This window comes from Peromyscus californicus, unplaced genomic scaffold (assembly GCF_007827085.1).
Source record: "Peromyscus californicus insignis strain IS unplaced genomic scaffold, ASM782708v3 Scaffold_9__1_contigs__length_137607984, whole genome shotgun sequence".
In the NCBI taxonomy this organism is placed as follows: domain Eukaryota; kingdom Metazoa; phylum Chordata; class Mammalia; order Rodentia; family Cricetidae; genus Peromyscus; species Peromyscus californicus.
In genome coordinates, this window is record NW_026294617.1 from 64,345,861 (window position 1) to 64,365,748 (window position 19,888).

Sequence of the window (19,888 nt, forward strand, 5' to 3'; positions counted from 1 at the left end):
TGAGGGACCCTGTCTCAAGGGTGGGTGCTGGAAAAGCACAAAGTGCCCTAACCACAGAGCCATCTCTCCAGCCCTGGTTGTCATTTTCTTGATGACTTGAAATTTTTTTCAAAATGTGTTTTGGATATGAATCTTAGTTGCACATGTCCCTTGCTAGAGTTCTCTAATCTATAGTTTGCATGAAGTTTTTTTTATAAATAATATATGATTTTAACAATTTTCCCTTGTGTGCGATTTAAGAATAATCTTTGCCTTACTTAAAAAAGTTAAACCATTTCTTGTCATCTTACAGAAACTTTATTGTCCTAAATTTTGTTTACGTCTCTAATATGCCCGTCTTTCTACATTTCCTATAGTCTGGGGTTGGATGCTATTAATTTGATTGCTCTTGATTTTAGCACAGTTAGATACAGAAAATCTATTGGTATGATGTACTCAGGAAATCTAAAAAATTACACTGTGTGTTGTGTATGCAGGTGTGTGCTGTGTACATACTTGTGGAGGGCAGAGGACAACTTGCAGGCTAGGCTTTTTCATTCTTGTGTGTTCTGGGCATGGAGCTGTGATCATCATATAGAACACGACCTAGAGCCTTTACCTGCCGACCCATCCTGCCAGCCCAAGGAACATTTTATTTTTATAACTGGTGGTATACTTTCTAGATGGTAACAGTTTGTGTTCTTAGTTAAATCTGGTGAGTCTGTAAAAGGAATTTTAAAAGTTTTCCCCCTTGACTAAAAGGCAGGCAGTTTTACTTGATACTGAAGTACATTCGTGTCTTGTGGTGGTGATAAAAGATGTGTGTCTTTTCTTTTGAGGTGGTATCTTTAGCCCAGGCTGGCCTAAAACTTCCGGTGTGGCCTGACATGGAACTCTTGATCCTCTTGTATCCACTTCCCAAAAGGGTGGAACCCATATCCAGTTTATAATGATGGTTAAAAGCATGAACTGGATAGTTGAGTGCAGCCGCTGTGTTTAAGCAGATGACTTAGTCAGTAATATGAGTGATGTGATTAACAACGGAAAAGATAAATATAGGCTTTTTAAGGTCCAGAGTGAAGTGCCTGGCAATTAGTCAGTTCTTATTCCTGAGTCTTTGAACCTGATTAAACTTGGGAGTTGACAGAGATGATTTGTAGTATAGTTTTTATTAAATAAGATGACTTAAATCTGACTTTTATAAACAGTAAAATCAATTTGCCAGTTTATATATAACTTTGCTGTGGATAAAATATTTTAATATTGTAAACTTTGCCAGTGTTCTGGTAGTTTGTTAGCTCCTCCATGTGTTATGTATACAAGTTCTTTTTAAGAACATGAAAGTTTTGTTTATAGGCAGAGTCTGTTTAACTGACATTGAGTCATTTTTATTTTCTTTTTATTGTTAGGAACTCTCATCTGTCAAGGAGACTTTTAAAAGGCTCTCGAAATACTTGGTAAGTACTTGCTTTTCCTGTCCTTTTGCATGGTCCTTAAGTTGATGCATATTCCATTTGAATACCTCTGACAACAATAAGTTAAATTGCAATAAGAATTGTATTTGTTTTCATTTTCACCTAGGTACGAGAATTTCTTCTCTTTATATCTTTTGTGATCCCTCTACACATTGTGTCTAGAAAATCAGGTTAGTAAGCAGGAATAGTAAATTTATGAATTAAATAAGACTTTTCCTACCTAAGATTATATACTATAACACATATTTATTATTGTTGTTGTTATTATTATTATTCCATTCATTGCTTGACTGTTCCTTAATGTATTAAATATTGTTTACTACATTGTGTCAGCATAAACACTATTACTGTGGGTTAGCATCTATGCTCTTTCCTATCTGTACTATTTTTATTTTTTTGTTTTAAGAGTAAAATGAAAACTTTTGTAGTTACCTCTAATTAAAAAGTTACCATTTCACTAGGGCAGACTGTTTCTTCACCCCCTGACCCCATCTATGTGTATAGTATGTGTGTGTGGTAAATATATGTGTACATGTGAGTACAGGTATGTGTGCATGCATGCTGAAGCCGGAGGAAGATGTCAGGTATCTGGCTTTATCACCCTTGCACCTTATCCTCTTAACACGGGGTCTCACTGAAACTTTAACTCACCATCTTTTGGCCAGGCTGGCTGGCCAGCAAGCCCTGACAGTCCTTTTGTGTCCCCACCCCAGTGGTGGAGTTAGAGGTCCACGTGACCCTGCCCAGCTTTAATGTGAGTGCTGGGCACCAAAACTTTGGCTCTTACGCTCGCACAGCAAGCACTGAGTCACCGCGCCATCTCCCCAGCCCGTTTCTTGTTCCTGCTTTTTCTAGGCCCGTTCCTTCTCTTAGATAGCCACCTTCTACATTTACCCATCCACCCATGCATCCACCCACACACATATTGTATATATTCTGCGTATAAAACAGACCCTAGTTTCTTTTCCCTGAATTTGGCTTAATCATCGATTAACATGGTGATCTCATTTCTACCCATTTTCTTACCATAGTTTTACTCATCTTTATAGCTGGAAGTGGAAGGGGGCAACCACCATAATGTGTATGTGTTATAGTTTCTTTGTCCATTCATTCATCTGTTATGAATAGTGCTGCCATAAATGCTGATGTACGTAACACTTTGTGGTATGCTGACTTAGATTCTTTTGGATATATGCCCAGGAGTGGGATAACTGGATCATATGGAGTTCTATTTTTAGTTTTTTGAGGAGCCTCTGTACTAATTTCCATAGTGGTTACACCATTTTATATGCATTCCTTTTTAATAGTGAAAAATTTTAAAGTGATTAAGTGTTCTACAGAATGAGACAAAATGCTTAGACATCTGATAATCAAATTCCATGATATAGTTCATGGTTGTTTTAATAATGTAATCACCAAAAATGTTTATTTCATTAGCTAAAGGAGAGTCCCTAGATACATAAAGAAATATGAAATGAAAAACAAAAATCCTTTCTTGTACTAAACTGTTTACTGTATTTGAAATAGTAAATATTTGACCAGAGGATATTTCCATAGCAATTATAACAAATGCTTACATGCTCAGCAGTTATGATCTTCACTTGTAATCTGTAGCAAATTTAGGAGCATATGATAGAACAAGGATACCTATAGAGATTTTTACTACCTTACAGTGTGGTGACTGATTCTGGAGTGTATACACAGAAAGGGGTAGTTTGACCCTTCCTAAATTTGAGTTAGAACCAACTGTCAGCATTGTTGGCTTATGGTGAATATTGAATTTTAAATGTATTTAGTGGCAGTTTTATTGTCCTATAGTTCACACAGCAGAAAACCTCATCCTTGTATACTGTTAGTGATCCTTGAGTATATTCAGTGTGTACACTCCTCACGGCCATTCACGCTCAGGCTGCTTTCATTTCCCTTCTTCCCTTTGTCTCTCTCTCTAGGCAATCAATGACGGGGCTTCTGCTTGTGAGAGTTTGCCCGTTTTGGACATTGGTAAAAATGGCACCACACAATATTTGTTCTTTTGTGCCTGGCTTCATTCACTTAGCACAATATTTTCAGCATTGTATGTGTCATATCAGTATTTAACTCGTTTTTATGACGTATTAATAGTCGTTCGTATGCCACATTTTATTTAGTCATTCATCGGTTGATAGATCCACTTTTTTGGTTGGTAGGAATGTATGTGTTGTGAGCTTTCTTGTATAAGTTTGTGTGGATGTCTATTTTTATTTCTTTTGAGCATATGTGAATGGGGTAGGATTGATACTTAGTCCTTTGTGTACCTCTTCAAGTAGCATTTTACAGTAATACACAAAGGTTCTAGTTTTCCTGCATCCTCATGGACACTTATGCCTGTATTTTAGTCTTCCTAGTTGGTGTGAAAGGGTATTTCATTGTGGGTGACTTCATGTGCTTACTGATCATTTGTTGTCTCTGAAGAAAGAGCTATTCAAGTTCTTTACTCATTTTTCAGCTTATATTATACTTTTAATATTGAATTGTGAGTAGTCTTTATAAATTGTGACTACTAGACCTTTATCAAATATGAGTTGCAAATATTTTCTCCTATTCTTTGGATTATCTTTTTACTTTTAAAAAATGTCATTGGAAGAATGAAAGATTTTAATTTTGATAGAGCTCAGCATTCATTTTGTTGTGCATTTTGTATAAAGTTACAAGTTCATTTTAAAATAAGTACTTATTGATAGTTAAAGTCTGTGACAGGCTTCATCACAAGTCCATACAGAACACTGACATGTCTTGTATCTCATGGCCAGAGCTCAGCAGAAGCAGTTACTATTGTATTTGTGTTTCAGTTCCTCAGGTGTTTGTTTCCGTTAACCTCCTGTTTCACTCTGTTACAAAGACTATGTTGTTCGTATGTGGTTGGTTTATGTCAGTCAGTGTTGTGTGGTTGGTTTTTGTCAGTCAATGTGGTGTGGTTGGTTTATGTCAGTCAGTGTTGTGTGGTTGGTTTATGTCAGTGTGGTGTGGTTGGTTTATGTTAGTCAGTGTGGTGTGGTTGGTTTATGTCAGTCAGTGTGGTGTGGTTGGTTTATGTTAGTCAGTGTTTTGTGTGGTTGGTTTATATTACTCTATGTTGTGTGAGCGTTCTTTCCCCTATGCCTGATGAGACAGGGTCTTGCTCTGTATCCCTGGCGAGTCTTGGATATCCCAGCTTCCCAAATACTGGGATTTTGGCAGTTTAACATTCCTGCTTGTGATTTCTGTTCTCAAGAGAAAATGGATCCATTTGAGATATGTCTTTGTTTCTTTTTGACTGAATATGTTTTGACTGGTCATGTGGTCTGGGTGGCTTTCCTAGAGTATCGCAGACAACACAGGCTGACAGAAGAGCTGAGATGCTGGGAAGAAACCTTGAGGCCAGAGAACATCAGAGGATGGGAGCCATCCGAGTACAGTCTCTACCCAGCTCTTTCACTGCCACCGTCAACTACTCAGGGGCCAGGGCAACGTCCCAGGCATCAGGCTGAGAAATAGGAAGGATGGCTCAGAGATGAGGGGACTGAGTAGGTAGTAGCCACACACTGCAGAGGAAACAGTTTAGAGTTCCCATCTACAACACTAAAACCAGAAGTTCCTCTGAAAGAATATAGCAAAGTCCAGATATGCTGTTATTATTTATATTGTCTGTTTTCCTCCAGAAATTACTAGATACGTATGGAAAGTAGATATGACCCATTTTCAGATAAGTAAATTAACAAGTGGAAACTAACTATGAGAAGACTAGATAATGACTAAAGATTTTAAAATAACTCTGAGGTATCATCAGAAAAAACAAGTAATCCTGTGTTCAAAGGATTGAAAAATACTGCAGAGTGAATAGATAGAGCACAGAGAACATCAGCAGAGATACTGTAAAGAAGCAGGAGAGAGTTTAGGGCTATCTGGAAGGAGAGCTAATTAAATAAGCAAAACAACTGTTGAGCAATGAGGCGAGTCAGTTAACTCAGAGTAATAAAAGCCATCAACTGGAAGGATGGGGAGGATAAAGAACAGAGACCGAGTAGAGAGGAAGACCTGGTCAAAGAAAGCTGGTTGTGTGTAGTCACGGGAGGAGAAATAATGGCTGGTGATCCTGTTCAGTGGGAAGTGTCAGCCGCAAACCAAGAAGCTCAGGCAGAACCACCATCAAAGAATCTACACTTAGTCACGTAAGTGCTCGAGCTGCTCAGTTGCCACCAATACAGAGAAAATCTTGAAAGCAATAACAGAAAAAGAACTTCTGAGAAACAGTGTTGGCTAGAAGATGAGGAGTCGTCATTCAGAGAGCTGAAAGGGAAAGCTGTCGCATATGAATTCTGTGACTGTTACATTTGAAGTAAAACAAAGACATGTTTAGAGAGAGAAGCACTGGGGTTTTCTGTTATCTGACCACAGAAGTAACTCGAAAGGAAATCCATCAGTTTGAAGGAAATAGCCACCTAGTGAAAGAATTCACATCAATGCTAGCAAATATGTAATACTGTCATTTTTCTAATTATAAAAAAGCTGCATGCTTTTTCCTTACTGTAAAAATAAAAACAACAATCTATAATACTATATTGTTGACTAAATAATGTCTTCATGAAAACGTTTATCAAATTGTGCTGTTTCTTTTTGATTAAATTTTGATTTTGTTGATTGTTGTTGGGGATCTTTATTGTACTTTTGTTTATTTGAATGTGTTTCTTGTTAAATATCTGAGAAGTGATACACCAGACTGTTTTTAATAATATCACAAATTGTTGTTAAATGATATTCTTTATTATATGAAATCTGTTTCAATTTTAATTTCTGTTCAGGATTCTTAGTAGCACATTTTCACTTCTTAAAATGTGAAAATTTTATAACATAAACCTGCCGTTCTAACTATTTCAGGTAGGCAGTTCAGTTACATTAATTACATTCACACTGCTGTGTACCTATCACTACTTATATCCAGAACTTTGCTCTTACTCGTACCAGAAACTCTGTACTAAGTAAGCAGCAGTCCCCCAGTCCCCGGTTCCTTTTCTTCCAGCATTGTTAGACTGACTGACTCAGCTGTCAAGAGCCCTGTGTATTCTTGACACGAGCTGCTTAGACAGCTATTTGCTGACTCTTCTCAGTGTGTGATTGATTTTCAAAAGTCTTTTATTCAAAGACCATTTTATATTTTTGCTTTTACATTTCATACCTTTTATTTTAGAAATTCTTTTAGCATCTCTGTATATACCCTGGCTATCCCATAATTCTTACATAGACCAAGCTGGCCTCAGATTTGCATCGGATCTACTGCCCTAGACTCTGGAGGGCTGTATTGTCAGTTTAGCATGTGCCACCATGTCTGACTTTTTATATTTTGTTGTTTTGTATTGTATTTTGGAAGACTGAATAATGCCCCCCCCCAACTGTGTCTGCATCTTAATTTTTAAAAGCTGTTGTGCCTTGTACTGAAGGAACTCTGTATATGTGATTAAGAATGTTGAAATGGCCGGGCGGTGGTGGCGCACGCCTTTAATCCCAGCACTCGGGAGGCAGAGCCAGGCGGATCTCTGTGAGTTCGAGGCCAGCCTGGTCTCCAAAGCGAGTTCCAGGAAAGGCGCAAAGCTACACAGAGAAACCCTGTCTCGAAAAACCAAAAAAAAAAAAAAGAATGTTGAAATGAAGAGGCTAGGAAAGAGGAAGAGATTAGAGAAAGATGCACAAGTGGTACTGTGCTTTGAAGAAGAAAGGGGCCAGTAATCTGGGGAATTCAGTAAGCATTCTGCGGGCTGTAAAAGCAAAGGAGAACAAATTAATTTGGCCTGCAAGCACTTTGGATTTAGCTCAGTAAAACTAGTTTTGAATGTGTGATTTCAAGAACTTTGAGTTAATAAACTTACTTCTGCCAGTGAGTTTGTTATGTAGCCACAGAAGCTGATGCAGACCTTGGTACCCATTCATGGAGTGCTGCTATTAGAAAAATCCCTTTAGATGTGTGTGGGAGAACTTGGGGAATATATAACAAGTGATAGAATTTTGAAGAGCATGAATGGAGAAAACCTAGCTTGCTTTGAATAAGGTGAAATATAAAAGTTTTGCTTGATGAGGCCTCAGAAGGACATAAAGGACCTTGGTTTAAAAAAAAAAAAAAGCTGGAATTGGGGCTAGAGAGATGGTAGACCGATTAAGAACTCTTGCTGCTCATGCAGAGGACCCGGGTTAAGTTACCTGCACCCACATTAGGCAGTCCCAACCCTGCACCTCTATTAGCTCCAGTAGATCTGATGCCCCCTCAGGGCCTCTGTAGGCACATATATGCATGTGCCCATACTAACATACATGTGCACAAGCACATGCATGCTCTCACACAAATAAATAAATAAAATACAAAGAAAAGAAAGCCAATTTTCTTAAGGAATCAGTGAAATCGTCATACATAGATCGCTGATGGAAACGTGAGCGTTAAAGGTACTGCTGGTAGAAGTCACCCGTGGGTACACGTGTGGAGGCTGATGCTGAGCGACTTTCTTTCATGGTCCATTTTATTTTTCAACACAGGGTCTCACTGAATGTAGAATTTCCCGGTGGGTTAGACTGGCTGGCCAGTGAACCCTGCATCTTCCTGCTTCGGCCTCCTCAGTGGTAGGATTGCAGTTGCATGCAAACCTTTTTACCTGGGGATCTGGTCAGGTCCTCATGCTTGCCCAGCAAGCATTTCGCCTGCCTAGCCATCTCCTCAGTCTCTAAGTTTATATTTTCATAAAATACCATATTGCTTGGAGCAAACATCTTTTAGGGCTGGGGGTGAAACCCGAGGATTTGCATATACCGGGCAAGCTCTCTCACTGATCTGTTTCCCTAACCCTGTACATGGTTAGGAGTTTTGCTTTTCGAGACAAGATTTCTCTGTGAAACTCTGGCTGTCCTGGAACTCACTCTGTAGACCAGGCTGGCCCTGAACTCACAGGTGCTCACTCCTGAGTGCTGGGATTAAAGGCGTGCACCACCACTGCCCTGCTACTTTGAGACTTTTTTTTTTTTTTTTTTTTTGGTTTTTTGAGACAGGGTTTCTCTGTGTAGCTTTGCGCCTTTTCCTGGATCTTGCTCTGTAGACCAGGCTGACCTCGAACTCACAGAGATCCGCCTGCCTCTGCCTCCCGAGTGCTGGGATTAAAGGTGTGCGCCACCACCGCCCGGCTGAGACTTCTTTTTGAACACATGGATATGTAAAAATTTAACTCAAAATTCAGAACTTCCTTGTTTAAAAGTTAAAAATTGAATTTATGATGAAAACAGGTATTTAGCAAAATACATCAGTCCATTTAGATAAGCTTATTTATTGAAGAAAGTTACTTGGAAAGTAGAAGTACATTGTTTTTTGAATCATTTTAAGTGATAACATTTGATAATGGCTGATTAGTACATTTGAATTATAAATATCCACACATTCAGCTTTTACCTACCTTTTAAAAGGACTTTGTTCTACAGTGGGGTCTTGTTTGCTTATTTTCTGATGGAAGCATATGTAATAATAATAATTGTGCTTTTGACCATCACTAAGTCGAAATTTAGTGTTTAAATTTAAAGTAAAATGTAGTAAAATGTACTTAGTATGGAATTTCTAAATATTATAGTTCCCTCTTCTGTCGCTTCAGGGTTACTGCACCATGCTCAGCCTTTCAACAGCTGTTTAGGAATCACTAGCAAACTTCAGTTGCTGCTTGTTTCTCTGGGGCCAGAATTCCCATGTGTGCCAGTTATATTGTTAGCGTTTCTTTATTAGTTGAATTTAGAACACTCATTGCTAAAAGTTGTTTGTAGTTAAGTTAATATGCGAGTGTGGGTAACAAGGCTGGGGATACAGTGAAAAACAGACACTGCACAATGTAAGTGTTTCTGCTGGACAGTGGCAGGGGAATCCAGGCGCCTGGAGAACTTCTTGGAATGAGAATGATGGAAGAAGGTAGGGGCAACAGAGTGCTACTCTTTCTGCTTAGAACTTGTTAACTATAAAAGACATTTATGAGACAACATGGAAAATTTGGATATTGACTGGTGTTAATTGTTATGGAAATACAGTTGATGTGATGATATCGTGTGGTGATTCAGTGAACATGAGAGGCATTTGTGAAATTGTGTGTGTGTGTGTGTGTGTGTGTGTGTGTGTGTGTGTGTGTGTGGTGGGGGGAGGGTGGTATGAGTGAATGTGTGTGTATGTGTAGTGCATGTAGGAATTGGGAATACCTGCAAGAAAGAAAAAAGACAAAGCAATATTGGCAGTATTTTAAGTTGAATATAGTTGTACTAAATATGAATCTGTAAACCCACTCTTTCTTCTGCATATTGGAAACTTTTCATTTGGAATGTCCATTCTGTTTCCTGCTGACTGTCTTGTTTGTACTGCTCCTCCTTTCTTGACATTTAAAAGTGTTCTGAAATATTATACAAGTTTTACTTAGATTTTTGTTGTAGTCATGAGGCTTTTGCAAACCATTTAATCTTTTCTCCTGTATTTTTCTTCTTGGTGCGGGTCACCATTTATTACAGTAATTATTTTGCTTGTTACTTTTTTTTTTTTTTTTTTTTAAACTTAGTTTTGTCTCTGATCCTGGAATATAAGTTTAATGCTGGTGGAAGGGATTTCTATTTCTTTTTGAATGTCTTTGTTACTCTTACTTGCCTAGCACATTAGATGCTAATAAATACTTGAGTCATTGAGTGAACGAGAATTAGTTCTAGAAGACCAAGGACTTGAAGTTCAGTCAAGGATAGAACCAAAGAGAATGTTTTTGAAAGTTAATCTTATGGGGCTTATGGGAACCTCAACCCTGTGGGGGGAAAATGTAGGCTAATATGTACAGATTTAGATACTAAGTCACCCACCAATTTTTACTGTAAAACCTTGATACGTCAAAAATTCACCATAGTTCTAACAAAGGAAATTCCTCTAAGTTATTGTGCCATACTCTTCCCGGTTGTCTTCTAAATGTTACCTGGTTTTTAAGACAGAATCTCATTCTGGTTTCCAACTTACACGGAAGCAATTCTCCTGCTCAGCCTCTCCACTCTCCAGGACTTCATGCCTATGCCATGGTGACTGGAGACTAGCCATAATATGTTCTTCTTTATTTTCATTTTTAAGATTTATTTTATTTTATTTGTATGATTGTTTTGCCAGCATGTATGTCTTTGTACCACATATATGTTTGGTGTCCATGGAGGCCAGCAGAGGGCATTAATTACAGATAAATATGTGCTAATTGAGAAGAATATCCTATTGCAGAGTTGTGTTTGTAGGTTTCTGTGGATGGATGGTGGGTGGATAGATGGAGCTGGAGATCTAATCCAGGGCCTTGTGCATGCTAGGCAAACATTTAAGGCTACTACTAAACAGATGGATCCTCTTGTTTTCTCAAGAATTGAAAATTAATTCAGTATGCATACATGCAGTATTTAACTTTTTAAAGTAAAATTTTGACATTGAGTTATTTATAATTAAGAAGGAAACTGGTTAACTTTATGGAAGTAATCATGAGGACTGGGAATGTGGCTTAGTGGTTGTGATAGTTTGAATGAGAATGGCCTGTAGTGGTTCATATATTTGAATACTTGGTCCGTAGTAGGTGAAACTGTTTAGGGAAGGATTAGGAGGTGTGGTCTTGTTGGAGGAGATGTATCACTGCGGGGTGGACTCTGACCTGGCCTAGTGTCTCTGTCTCCAACCTGCTGATGAGTTGTAAGCTGTCAGCTACTGCCATAGTCCACATCATGGTGGTCATGAACTCACCATCTGAAACTGTAAGCAAACTCCCAATTAAATTCTTTCTTCTAAAAGTTGCCTTGATCATGGTATCAGTCACCTCACTGCTGTAGAGCAGTAACTAAGACAATGGTAGATTGTAGGCGGAGTTTTCCTGTTTCAGCAGCGCTACCAAATACTCAACACAGAGACTTAATATGAATTATAAATACGATAGCTCAGGCTTGTTACTAGCCAACTCTTACCTTTAAATTAACCCATATTTCTTATCTATGCTTTGTCACGTGGCTCATGGCTTGTCACCTCATTTTCTACACATCCTGCTGGGTGTTTGGCTGATGTCTCCCCTGACTCCGCCCTTCTTGTCATCATTCTCAGTTTGGCTTTTCTGCCTAACTTTATCCTGTTCAGCCATTGGCCAGTCATCTTCTTATTAAACCAATTCAAGTGACAAATCTTCACAGTGTACAAAAGGATTATTCCACAGCAGTAGATCACTTGTTTACCATGCTTAAAGCCCTGAGTTTCATCCCTAGTACTAGAGAGAAAAAAAAAATCATACTTTTAATTTGCTCATGATCAAATATTAATATGTAATGGTCCCTGTAAACAGGCCTGTAGGTAGATTTGATTAAATATTCACTGTCTTTTCCCAGAACAAAATTATACTTTTTTTTTGACATTTTAAAAATGTTTATTTCTGTTGGTTAGTCTTCAAGTTCTGTCTGTATGCAACCTAAGGATCAATAGTACATTGAATTAGCTGACAAGGAAGAAAAATGATAAATAATGAAAATGACCATTATTGCTTACATTCTATTTTTGTTAGAACTAATTTAAGAGCCAAGGGATATTGGGGGTGGTAGGGGAAATGAGGCTGATGAAGCATTTCATGGCTGGATGTTTCAGAAGCATTTTATGCTTTTGGATCTTATTTTAGGCTTTGTTTAGAATTAGTAGTAATGCTGAGGGCTCGTCAGATGCCTTGCTTTCATTGAGAGCAGCTTACATGTGCTGGGGACTTTAAATTGATACTTGCTTTATTTTTACACATGATGATGTACTTCTTCTGAGCATATTGTATATTTATTGGCAGTGTAAATTATGTCAAGTGTTAATGCTTGGTGCCTGTTCTTACCCTAGCACGATGCATTAATTTTTTCATTACCTCTTTTTGCTCCCCTACCTCCCCTATTTGCTAGAGAAGCTCATGAACAGCAGTTGAGACCTTTTCCCCTAATGTCTTTGATGTGCATTTCAAAAGGTGGCAGCATGGCTAGAGCTAGATTTTCCAAGTTCTGTTGTTCAATCATTTTAGAACTTAGGCTGGTAGTCCTTTGTATTTCCATGTACTGACTGGTGTAGCATCTGCACAGGAAGGTAGATTTCAGGGCAGGACAGCTCAATTGCATCTGAATTTAAATTCTGTTCAGCATACAGTGCCTTCAGCAGGCGAGTAGGAGGTTGCTGAATTATTTTGCTTCTTTCTTTCTATAGCTTTTATTTATAGAAGGTTGGGCTTTTGTCCCCCCATCCTGTGCAGTGCATGCCTGCTCATAGGTGTTCTGGAAAAACTGATTGAAGTATATATAACATGATATCAAAAGGACAGTGCGAGGTGAAGGCAGGAACAGTACTGGCTCTTGATAGCTCTAAAGCAGGGGAGGAATTGAGCATGAGACATACACAAATACAGAGCTTTTCAATGCCACAGGACATAGAATCTTGTAATGGAAGGCATTTTGTTATTTTCACTTTCCTTTTTTTTTAAAGATGTATTAAAAAGAATTGACATTTGTATCTGTTCATTAAGTTATTTTGAATATGATTATTTAAGAAGACTAACGTATTTGTATTAATGTGATTCTCTTATTCTGGGAATTTAGAAAGAGTTATAATTACCAGATGCAAGTAACTATATGTTATCAGGAAAGGTAGAATGTTTTAAGTATAAACATATTAGGGAATTAGGGAATGACTAACATCTTTAATACTGTTTGCTTATATTTTCAAAGAGGTTTTTAGGTTCTCAAATTTCTCTGTCTACTGAAATGCAAATGACCAAGGGAGAAGATGCAGTGTGAGGAGAGGTTCTTGGTGGCTTTTAGTTATTACTGTACTGATGTACATAGTCACATCCTCTTAAACAGTTAAACTGAACATCCACGATAGCAGGGATTGCATGGCTCACCTTGCTGCTCATTTATTTCATCATTTTCTGTACTGAATTGTTTTGCAGTAGAATTTTATTTGCATTACCTCTCAGGTCTGAGTACAGTATTCAAAGGGAATTTTTTACTTTGTACATTGTACTCAGCCACCCTCCTGCCCTCTCCCACCACTATTCAAAGATTTGTACTAGCTACTATCTAAATTTTATTTAAAAGAAAAAGGATTTAGGCCTATGTTTTCTGTTTTCCCATTGAATTTGAGGTTGACTAGTAAGATCGAGAATAGTACTGTAAATAAATCTGTAGTAGAGAAGTAAAGTGAGTGAGCATGCTTACTGTGAGTGTTTGGCAGGCTTCTTGAAGTGTAGAGTCCTAGGTCATCAGTTCTGACTGGTGAGCTAGAAGCCTGTCCACTTATTCGCTCCTGTTGTTTCCCTGAGCAGTGCTGCAGCAGTTCTGAGTCGGAGTCTTTCTTGAACAGTGTGCGGGGACAGCGAGGGGTGGGGCTCTTTCCGGTTGGCTGTTGAAATTTACAGAGGGAACAGGTTGGATAGGCTGAGCGGAAGGTGTAGGCAAACAGATCCAAACTGATGGAAGGCAGAAAGAGTGGTTGGTATGTTTCGGGGTGTCTGGAGTTTGCTCCTTTGCTAAGTTCTTGAGCTTTAATATAAACACGTTGGAATATTAAAGCACTTTACATTTTTGTGTAGTAGCAGGAGACCTGATGCTTCTCACAGATTTTCTTGGTGATGAGTTTGTGGCTGTTATCTTCTGTTGTTGTGAACTTGATTTTTCAGTTGTTTTTAATTCATTTTTTTAGCAGTGTTTCTTTCAGCCAGAGAGCTGCAGAATGAGTCAGTTAGCTAGTTTTAGTCTATATGGGACCTTACTAGTTGTGATTTTTTTAAGTCAAATTCTCTTTTAATGATCAAGTCAATGTGTGGCTGTGGCTGCATCATTATTTCTTTTTTAATGAAGAGGTTGTGTCGTTCGTCTTGCTGCTCCGATCTGTTCCCTGGTAGCCATACATCAGACCAGTTGCAGAGATTTTCCATCGAATGTCCCAGGCAACCAAAGGTAACTACATAGATTTATTTCAAATAAAAATATACAGTTAAAATGCCTGCATTATCAGTAGGACCAAATGATTAAACATAAAAGACCAATTAAGATGTTCTTAGCAGTTTTCTTGACCTTGCAGTAGCTATCCAATATCATTTTGTCATCATCAGATTGTGGCAGTGGAAATGTACTGCAGTAATTGATTTTGTAATAGGATCAGGTGATTTACCAGCGGCACTGAAAACCACTTGCTTGCTCTGACTCTGGAGCACTCTAATGGATGTTGTGATTGCAGCCTGGAGTTGCTTCGAGACTGCTGGCCACCCACAGCAGCAGTAGTAGCAACATTTATTTTAAAAAATCAGAAGAGTAGTAGGCTTCTCTTGTTTGTTTTCTTTGCTGTCAGTTTTACTTGAGTGCCCCTGTGAAATCTTAGAGATTATGGTTTTCTTTTTCACCAACCAGTTTGTAAAAAGTCTATCAGTGTGCCTGGCCTTAAATACAATAAACCACAGTCTTCTCTCTCCACTTCTGAACTCAGCATCAACTTACTGTGGTAGTGACATGAGAACACATGTCTAAAACATGAGCTTCTGAAGGACGTAAAACATCCTTAACACCTGGAATCTCATCAGGTTCCAACTCTAGCTGTATGACAGTATCAGGACTACAGGAAATTATTGACCCATAGAGTTACTAGAAACTTTGTTTTGTGTCTATTTTTGGTGTTTTGATTTCTCAGTGGTTTATTTAGGAAGTCTGAACTGTATCATTTCTTAGGAATATCAAGAAAAGCAGTAAGGGCTATTGTAATGTTTAAGTATACAGTAAATTAATATTAGGGCTATTGTAATGTTTAGGGATAAAGCAAATTAATAAACTTGATATCCAATATTATTTAATATCCAAAATTTACAAAATGACTATATATGAATAATTTTTTGGCTTCCTATGCCTTTAGAGCAAATAATTGGTTACAAATATAGGCATACAAACTCATTCTTAGAATGCACCTGCTATTGTAGGGATGTGAGCTCTGTGCTGATACCCTGGCTGCTGAGGTCTTACTACAACAAGCTCCTGCTTGGGGCTTTGCATTAGTGAAAAAACACCCCCGCCCCCCTTGCCAGCAGTACTGCCATTCTATTTAGTATAATACAGTGTTTTGTACAGAACCACACACACACACACACACACAGAGGAATAATGACTTCCCTGTCATTCCTTAGATGTGTTCCTGCTGTTCTCCCTACTGCATTTCACAACACGTAAAATAAATAGTATTCAGAGTTTGCTGTTGCAGAATGAAGCATAGTACTACCATTGCATATGCTATCCAAACACCATGTGGGGACTTTTCCTTTTTGATAGGCCCAGGGCCTAGTACTTACTGTTTGAAGCCTTAGTGTTTCTTAGAAGGTGAAAATATTAATAGTCACACTTTAAGAAGGTAATTAATTATAGGTGATGCAGTATCAACATTGGGTTTGTAGTCTTCCTTAGATAACTATTCTCCACCTCCTCCTGCCAACAACAGAAATCCCTCTGTGTATGTTGGTAATATGTACATGAGGATGTTATTACCATTTGAGATTTGCTCCAGGGCATGTCTGAATTCAATATTTATTGAAAATGTTAAATGATGTACCAGCAGCAAATCAATCAAATGTTTTACTGTAGTATTGTACATTAAAGCCCCCTCCCCCAGCTTTGTATAGTTGATTGAGCATTCCTGAAGAGAAATAAGTGCCAATGTGTGACTGCTTGCTTAAAATCATTGTGAAAGGTACAGGGTACTGTTACTATTCTGCAGTGCGATAGTGCTTCGTTTAAAATAAAATGGGAAGGGCTGGAGAGGTGACTCAGTGGTTAAGAGCACTGATTGTTGTTCTTCTAGAGGACCTGGGTTCAATTCCCAGCACCCACATGGCAGCTCACAACTGTCTGTAACTCCAGTTCCAGGGGACCTGATACCTTCATACCAATGCTCATAAAATGAAGTTAAATAAATTATTAAAAAATAAAGTTAAAGGGGAGCTGTATCTTATGAAGTTCTAGACCCAGTTGAGCAGCCTTTTCTAAAGAGTCCCAGATCAAGCATTTAAGACCTGGATTTTGTCTGACTAATTTGATGATCTTGGTCAAGTTACATATTTATGAACACTTTAAGGTCCCTTAAAATACTCAAGAAAAAAGAAACAGTTTATCCTGTCATTGAGAGGTACCTATAGTACTGGGGCTTGAAGCTGTGGAAATTGGAGTTAAGTGGAAGGAATTTGGAATTTAAAAGAATGAATTTGTAGGCAGTGTTGATACCTCATTTCCCTATTCATGTCTTTTTCTTTTTGTTAAGAGTGCTGTTTTATCTTTTTGATACCTAATATTCTCTAAATAGGATATTTGTCCCATGATTTATAATTGCAATTAAAAGACCAGACCTGGGGTTCAATTCTGGCACTGTTTTTTTGTTTTTGTTTTCCTAAGCACTCTAATGATGATAATGTTAGGTCTTTTGTTTAGTATTTAACATGATAGTTTTTAGTGATCCTTGGAAAGGTACTGTTGTTTCTAGTGCTCTGGCATGTGTGCTGGGTATGTAAGTTGTGTGGAGGCTCCTTTGTTGCTTAGGCAACCAGTAGGGTAGGTTGGATGAATTAGTGCTTTTCCAGGGGTGGTGATGTAATACCGGACTCACATTTTTTCTTGAACTTCTCTTTTGGACCAGGCTGCTGTAGTAAGGACTTCTGTGTCAGTCATTTCATTTGTGAGATGAGTACTCTAAATTTTTTTTTTTTTTGGCAGGTGTATGTTTCAAGACAGGGTTTCTCTGTGTAGCTTTGACTGTCCTGGAGCTTGCTCTGTAGACCAGACTGGCCTCGAATTCACAGAGATCTGTCTACCCTTGCCACCGGCCAGCCAATATTTTTAAGACAAGGAGACTGAGCTTACTAAGGTCTTGTAACTTTCCTAAAGATTAGACAACTAGGAAATAGTATAACCAAGGTTGAAGCTCTACTTTAAAATACTTTCTTTATGATAAGAAATGTTGCAGTAAGACACAATATTTTCTTATATATTTCAAGAATTTTACCTTTCAATTAAACCATAACTGCAGAGATTGAAGCAAATGTCTAAAGATACTCTCATTTAATATTTATGTCTTGCATAAGAAGGAAGTGACATGCTGGCCTCTTATTGAGCAGTCACATGTATGTGGTTAATTCATCTTGGAAGCATATCATACTGTTGTGTGTCCTCTTTTGGAGTGGTGCTTCAGGGGTCACTTGGATCTGTACCACTCAGAAAGGAGGGGAAGTAAAAATTAGGGCTGGGGACATAGCTCAGTCTGTCATGTGCTTGGTGCGTAAGCTTATGGACCTGAGATTGATGCCTGGTGCCCACGTAAAGGCCAGGTTGTAGATCCCAGCACTGGGGAGGCAAAGACAGGGCTCCTGGGATTTGCTGGCTAGCTACTCAGGTCTGATTGGCAAGCCTCAGGTTTCAGTGAGAGACCCTGTGTTAAAAACAAGATGAGCTGTGCCTGAGGAGAAGCAACAGCCCAGGTTGTTCTCTGACCTCCCTCCAGTTGCACATGCACGCATTTACAGGTGTGTCGACACACACAGTAGGCCACACCCATGTATATACACACACACACACACAGTATATTAGTAACCATTGGCAGATGCTGTGTAATGGGATACAGGAATCTGTTGTGTAAAAAAATGATTTCTGTGTATGAGTGGGTATCTGGTGCATATGTGTGGTGCCTACAGAGGCCAGAAGAGAGTGTTGGATCACACCCTCTGAACTGCTTCATTTGAATGCTGGCCATTGAACTCAGGTCCTTTGCAAAAGCAGTATATGCTCTTAACCACTGAGCTGTCTCTCAGCCCTGGGTTCTTTTTTAAAGAACTTTTTGTGTCTTTTGAGAAACATTGATACTGAGAACATGCTCTCATATATAACTTGTTCTGTATGTTGTCTACAAGTTTTCCTTTTCTTAATTGATTTTTGTAAAGAATCAGATTTGTAAAATCATGCTTTGCGTTGTTAATGGTGTTGAGATAGAATGAGCAATCACCTATACCTGATAATTGTGTGTTTCAGGAGCATGTTTAAGAAGGAGTAAAACTTCTGGTAAACCTTGACTCGGTAAATCTCCTGAAGGGAGTTTTCTCCTCACCCAAGTATGTTCTAGTTATTTAATGTAAAAATTGCAGTTTAGTAAGAGGAGTGTGTGCCATGCCGTGCTCTGCCCTGTGCTAGGCCCTGGGCATTTTGTACATTTTATCTGTTTTCATCATTACCTAAAACATTCATTGGATAGAAGCCTCACTTTAGAATTTATGAGCCCTCGAGACTTGCAGACTCGATGAGATCACACTAATTGGTGGGTAGGGTTTTACCTCAGTATTACATAACTTCAGGGCCCACATTCTTATCCTCAATATTGTCTTAGTTAATTCCATCTGAAATTGTAGCGTTCAGAATGTGGGGAACAAGGGAAGCTTGTAATATAAGGCTTCCTTATTCAAATTACATAATGAACAATTTCCATTTTTAGTCAGCCATTGTTAGATGCCTGCTGATGAGGACGATTCCTGTGCTGTTCTTGTCACTTACTGGTAGCTGGATAATAGTTCAATTCCTGTGCAGACAGACCATTGCAAATACTGGAACAGACCAGGCAAAAATTGCTGTGTGGAGGTTGGAGGTCGGTGGGCCTGTTACTGTTAGGAAAGCCGACACCGGAGAGCACAGGTTAGATGTCCATTGGAGCTTGAGGTTGTTAGGCCTGCTTTAATGGCTTTGACAGAGCCATCTCAGAAGAGAGAGCAGTGGAGAAGGAGCCACTGATTTGACTTTTCCACAAGTTCTAGGAATCTTTCCTGGAAGCAGCGCCCTTGCCTCCCATGGATGGTTTATCTTGTTGAGCTTTAAGACTCAGCCATGTTGGTGGCAGCTGATGTGAGAGCGGGGTGGCTAGCCGGAGGAGGGCATGCAGGACAGGGAGGCCGAAAGCAGCAGCATTACAGGATGAGTACCCAAAGGGAAGGGGCTAGTGCTGCTGAGGTGATCCACGAATTGGGCAGTGGTGATGGGAAAAGCGTGTTTGAACAGGAGTAACAGGTTGTAGTAGTGGACTGAGTCCAAAGCCACAGATTGCACTTTTAGCTTGAGAAGTTACTAGTTTTTGTTTGTTTGTTGGTAGTGGTGGTATTTTTGGGGGAAGGTGGTAGTGGTGGTAGTGTTCAATTCAAATGGCTACTCTGGATATTACATTAAGTTCCCTCTATCTAAGATAACTACGCATATATCATGCAGAACTTGGCAAGAGTAATTGGTAATTGGCTTCCATGGGCGTGAGTTAGGAGCAGTCTAGAAAGTGGCATTTTTTAGGACCTGAGACTGGAAATGTTTTGGATATTCTTTAGTCATATCTTTAGGGGACAAATGTC

General features: G+C 38.8%; 1 protein-coding gene across 5 annotated transcripts in view; it reads left to right on the forward strand.

The window, feature by feature from the left end:
• Fbxw7 (F-box and WD repeat domain containing 7) overlaps window positions 1-19,888 on the forward strand; it is a 178,461-nt gene that overhangs the window by 52,966 nt on the left and 105,607 nt on the right. For 2 of the 5 annotated variants that reach the window (XM_052732307.1, XM_052732306.1), the window contains 3 exons: window positions 1,389-1,436; window positions 1,561-1,624; window positions 3,404-3,455. In XM_052732307.1, the coding sequence (XP_052588267.1) occupies window positions 3,411-3,455 (45 nt within the window). In that variant the 5' untranslated portion in view covers window positions 1,389-1,436; window positions 1,561-1,624; window positions 3,404-3,410. The remainder of the gene's footprint in view (window positions 1-1,388; window positions 1,437-1,560; window positions 1,625-3,403; window positions 3,456-19,888) is intronic. The other 3 variants (XM_052732311.1, XM_052732310.1, XM_052732308.1) reach the window with 2 other exon arrangements.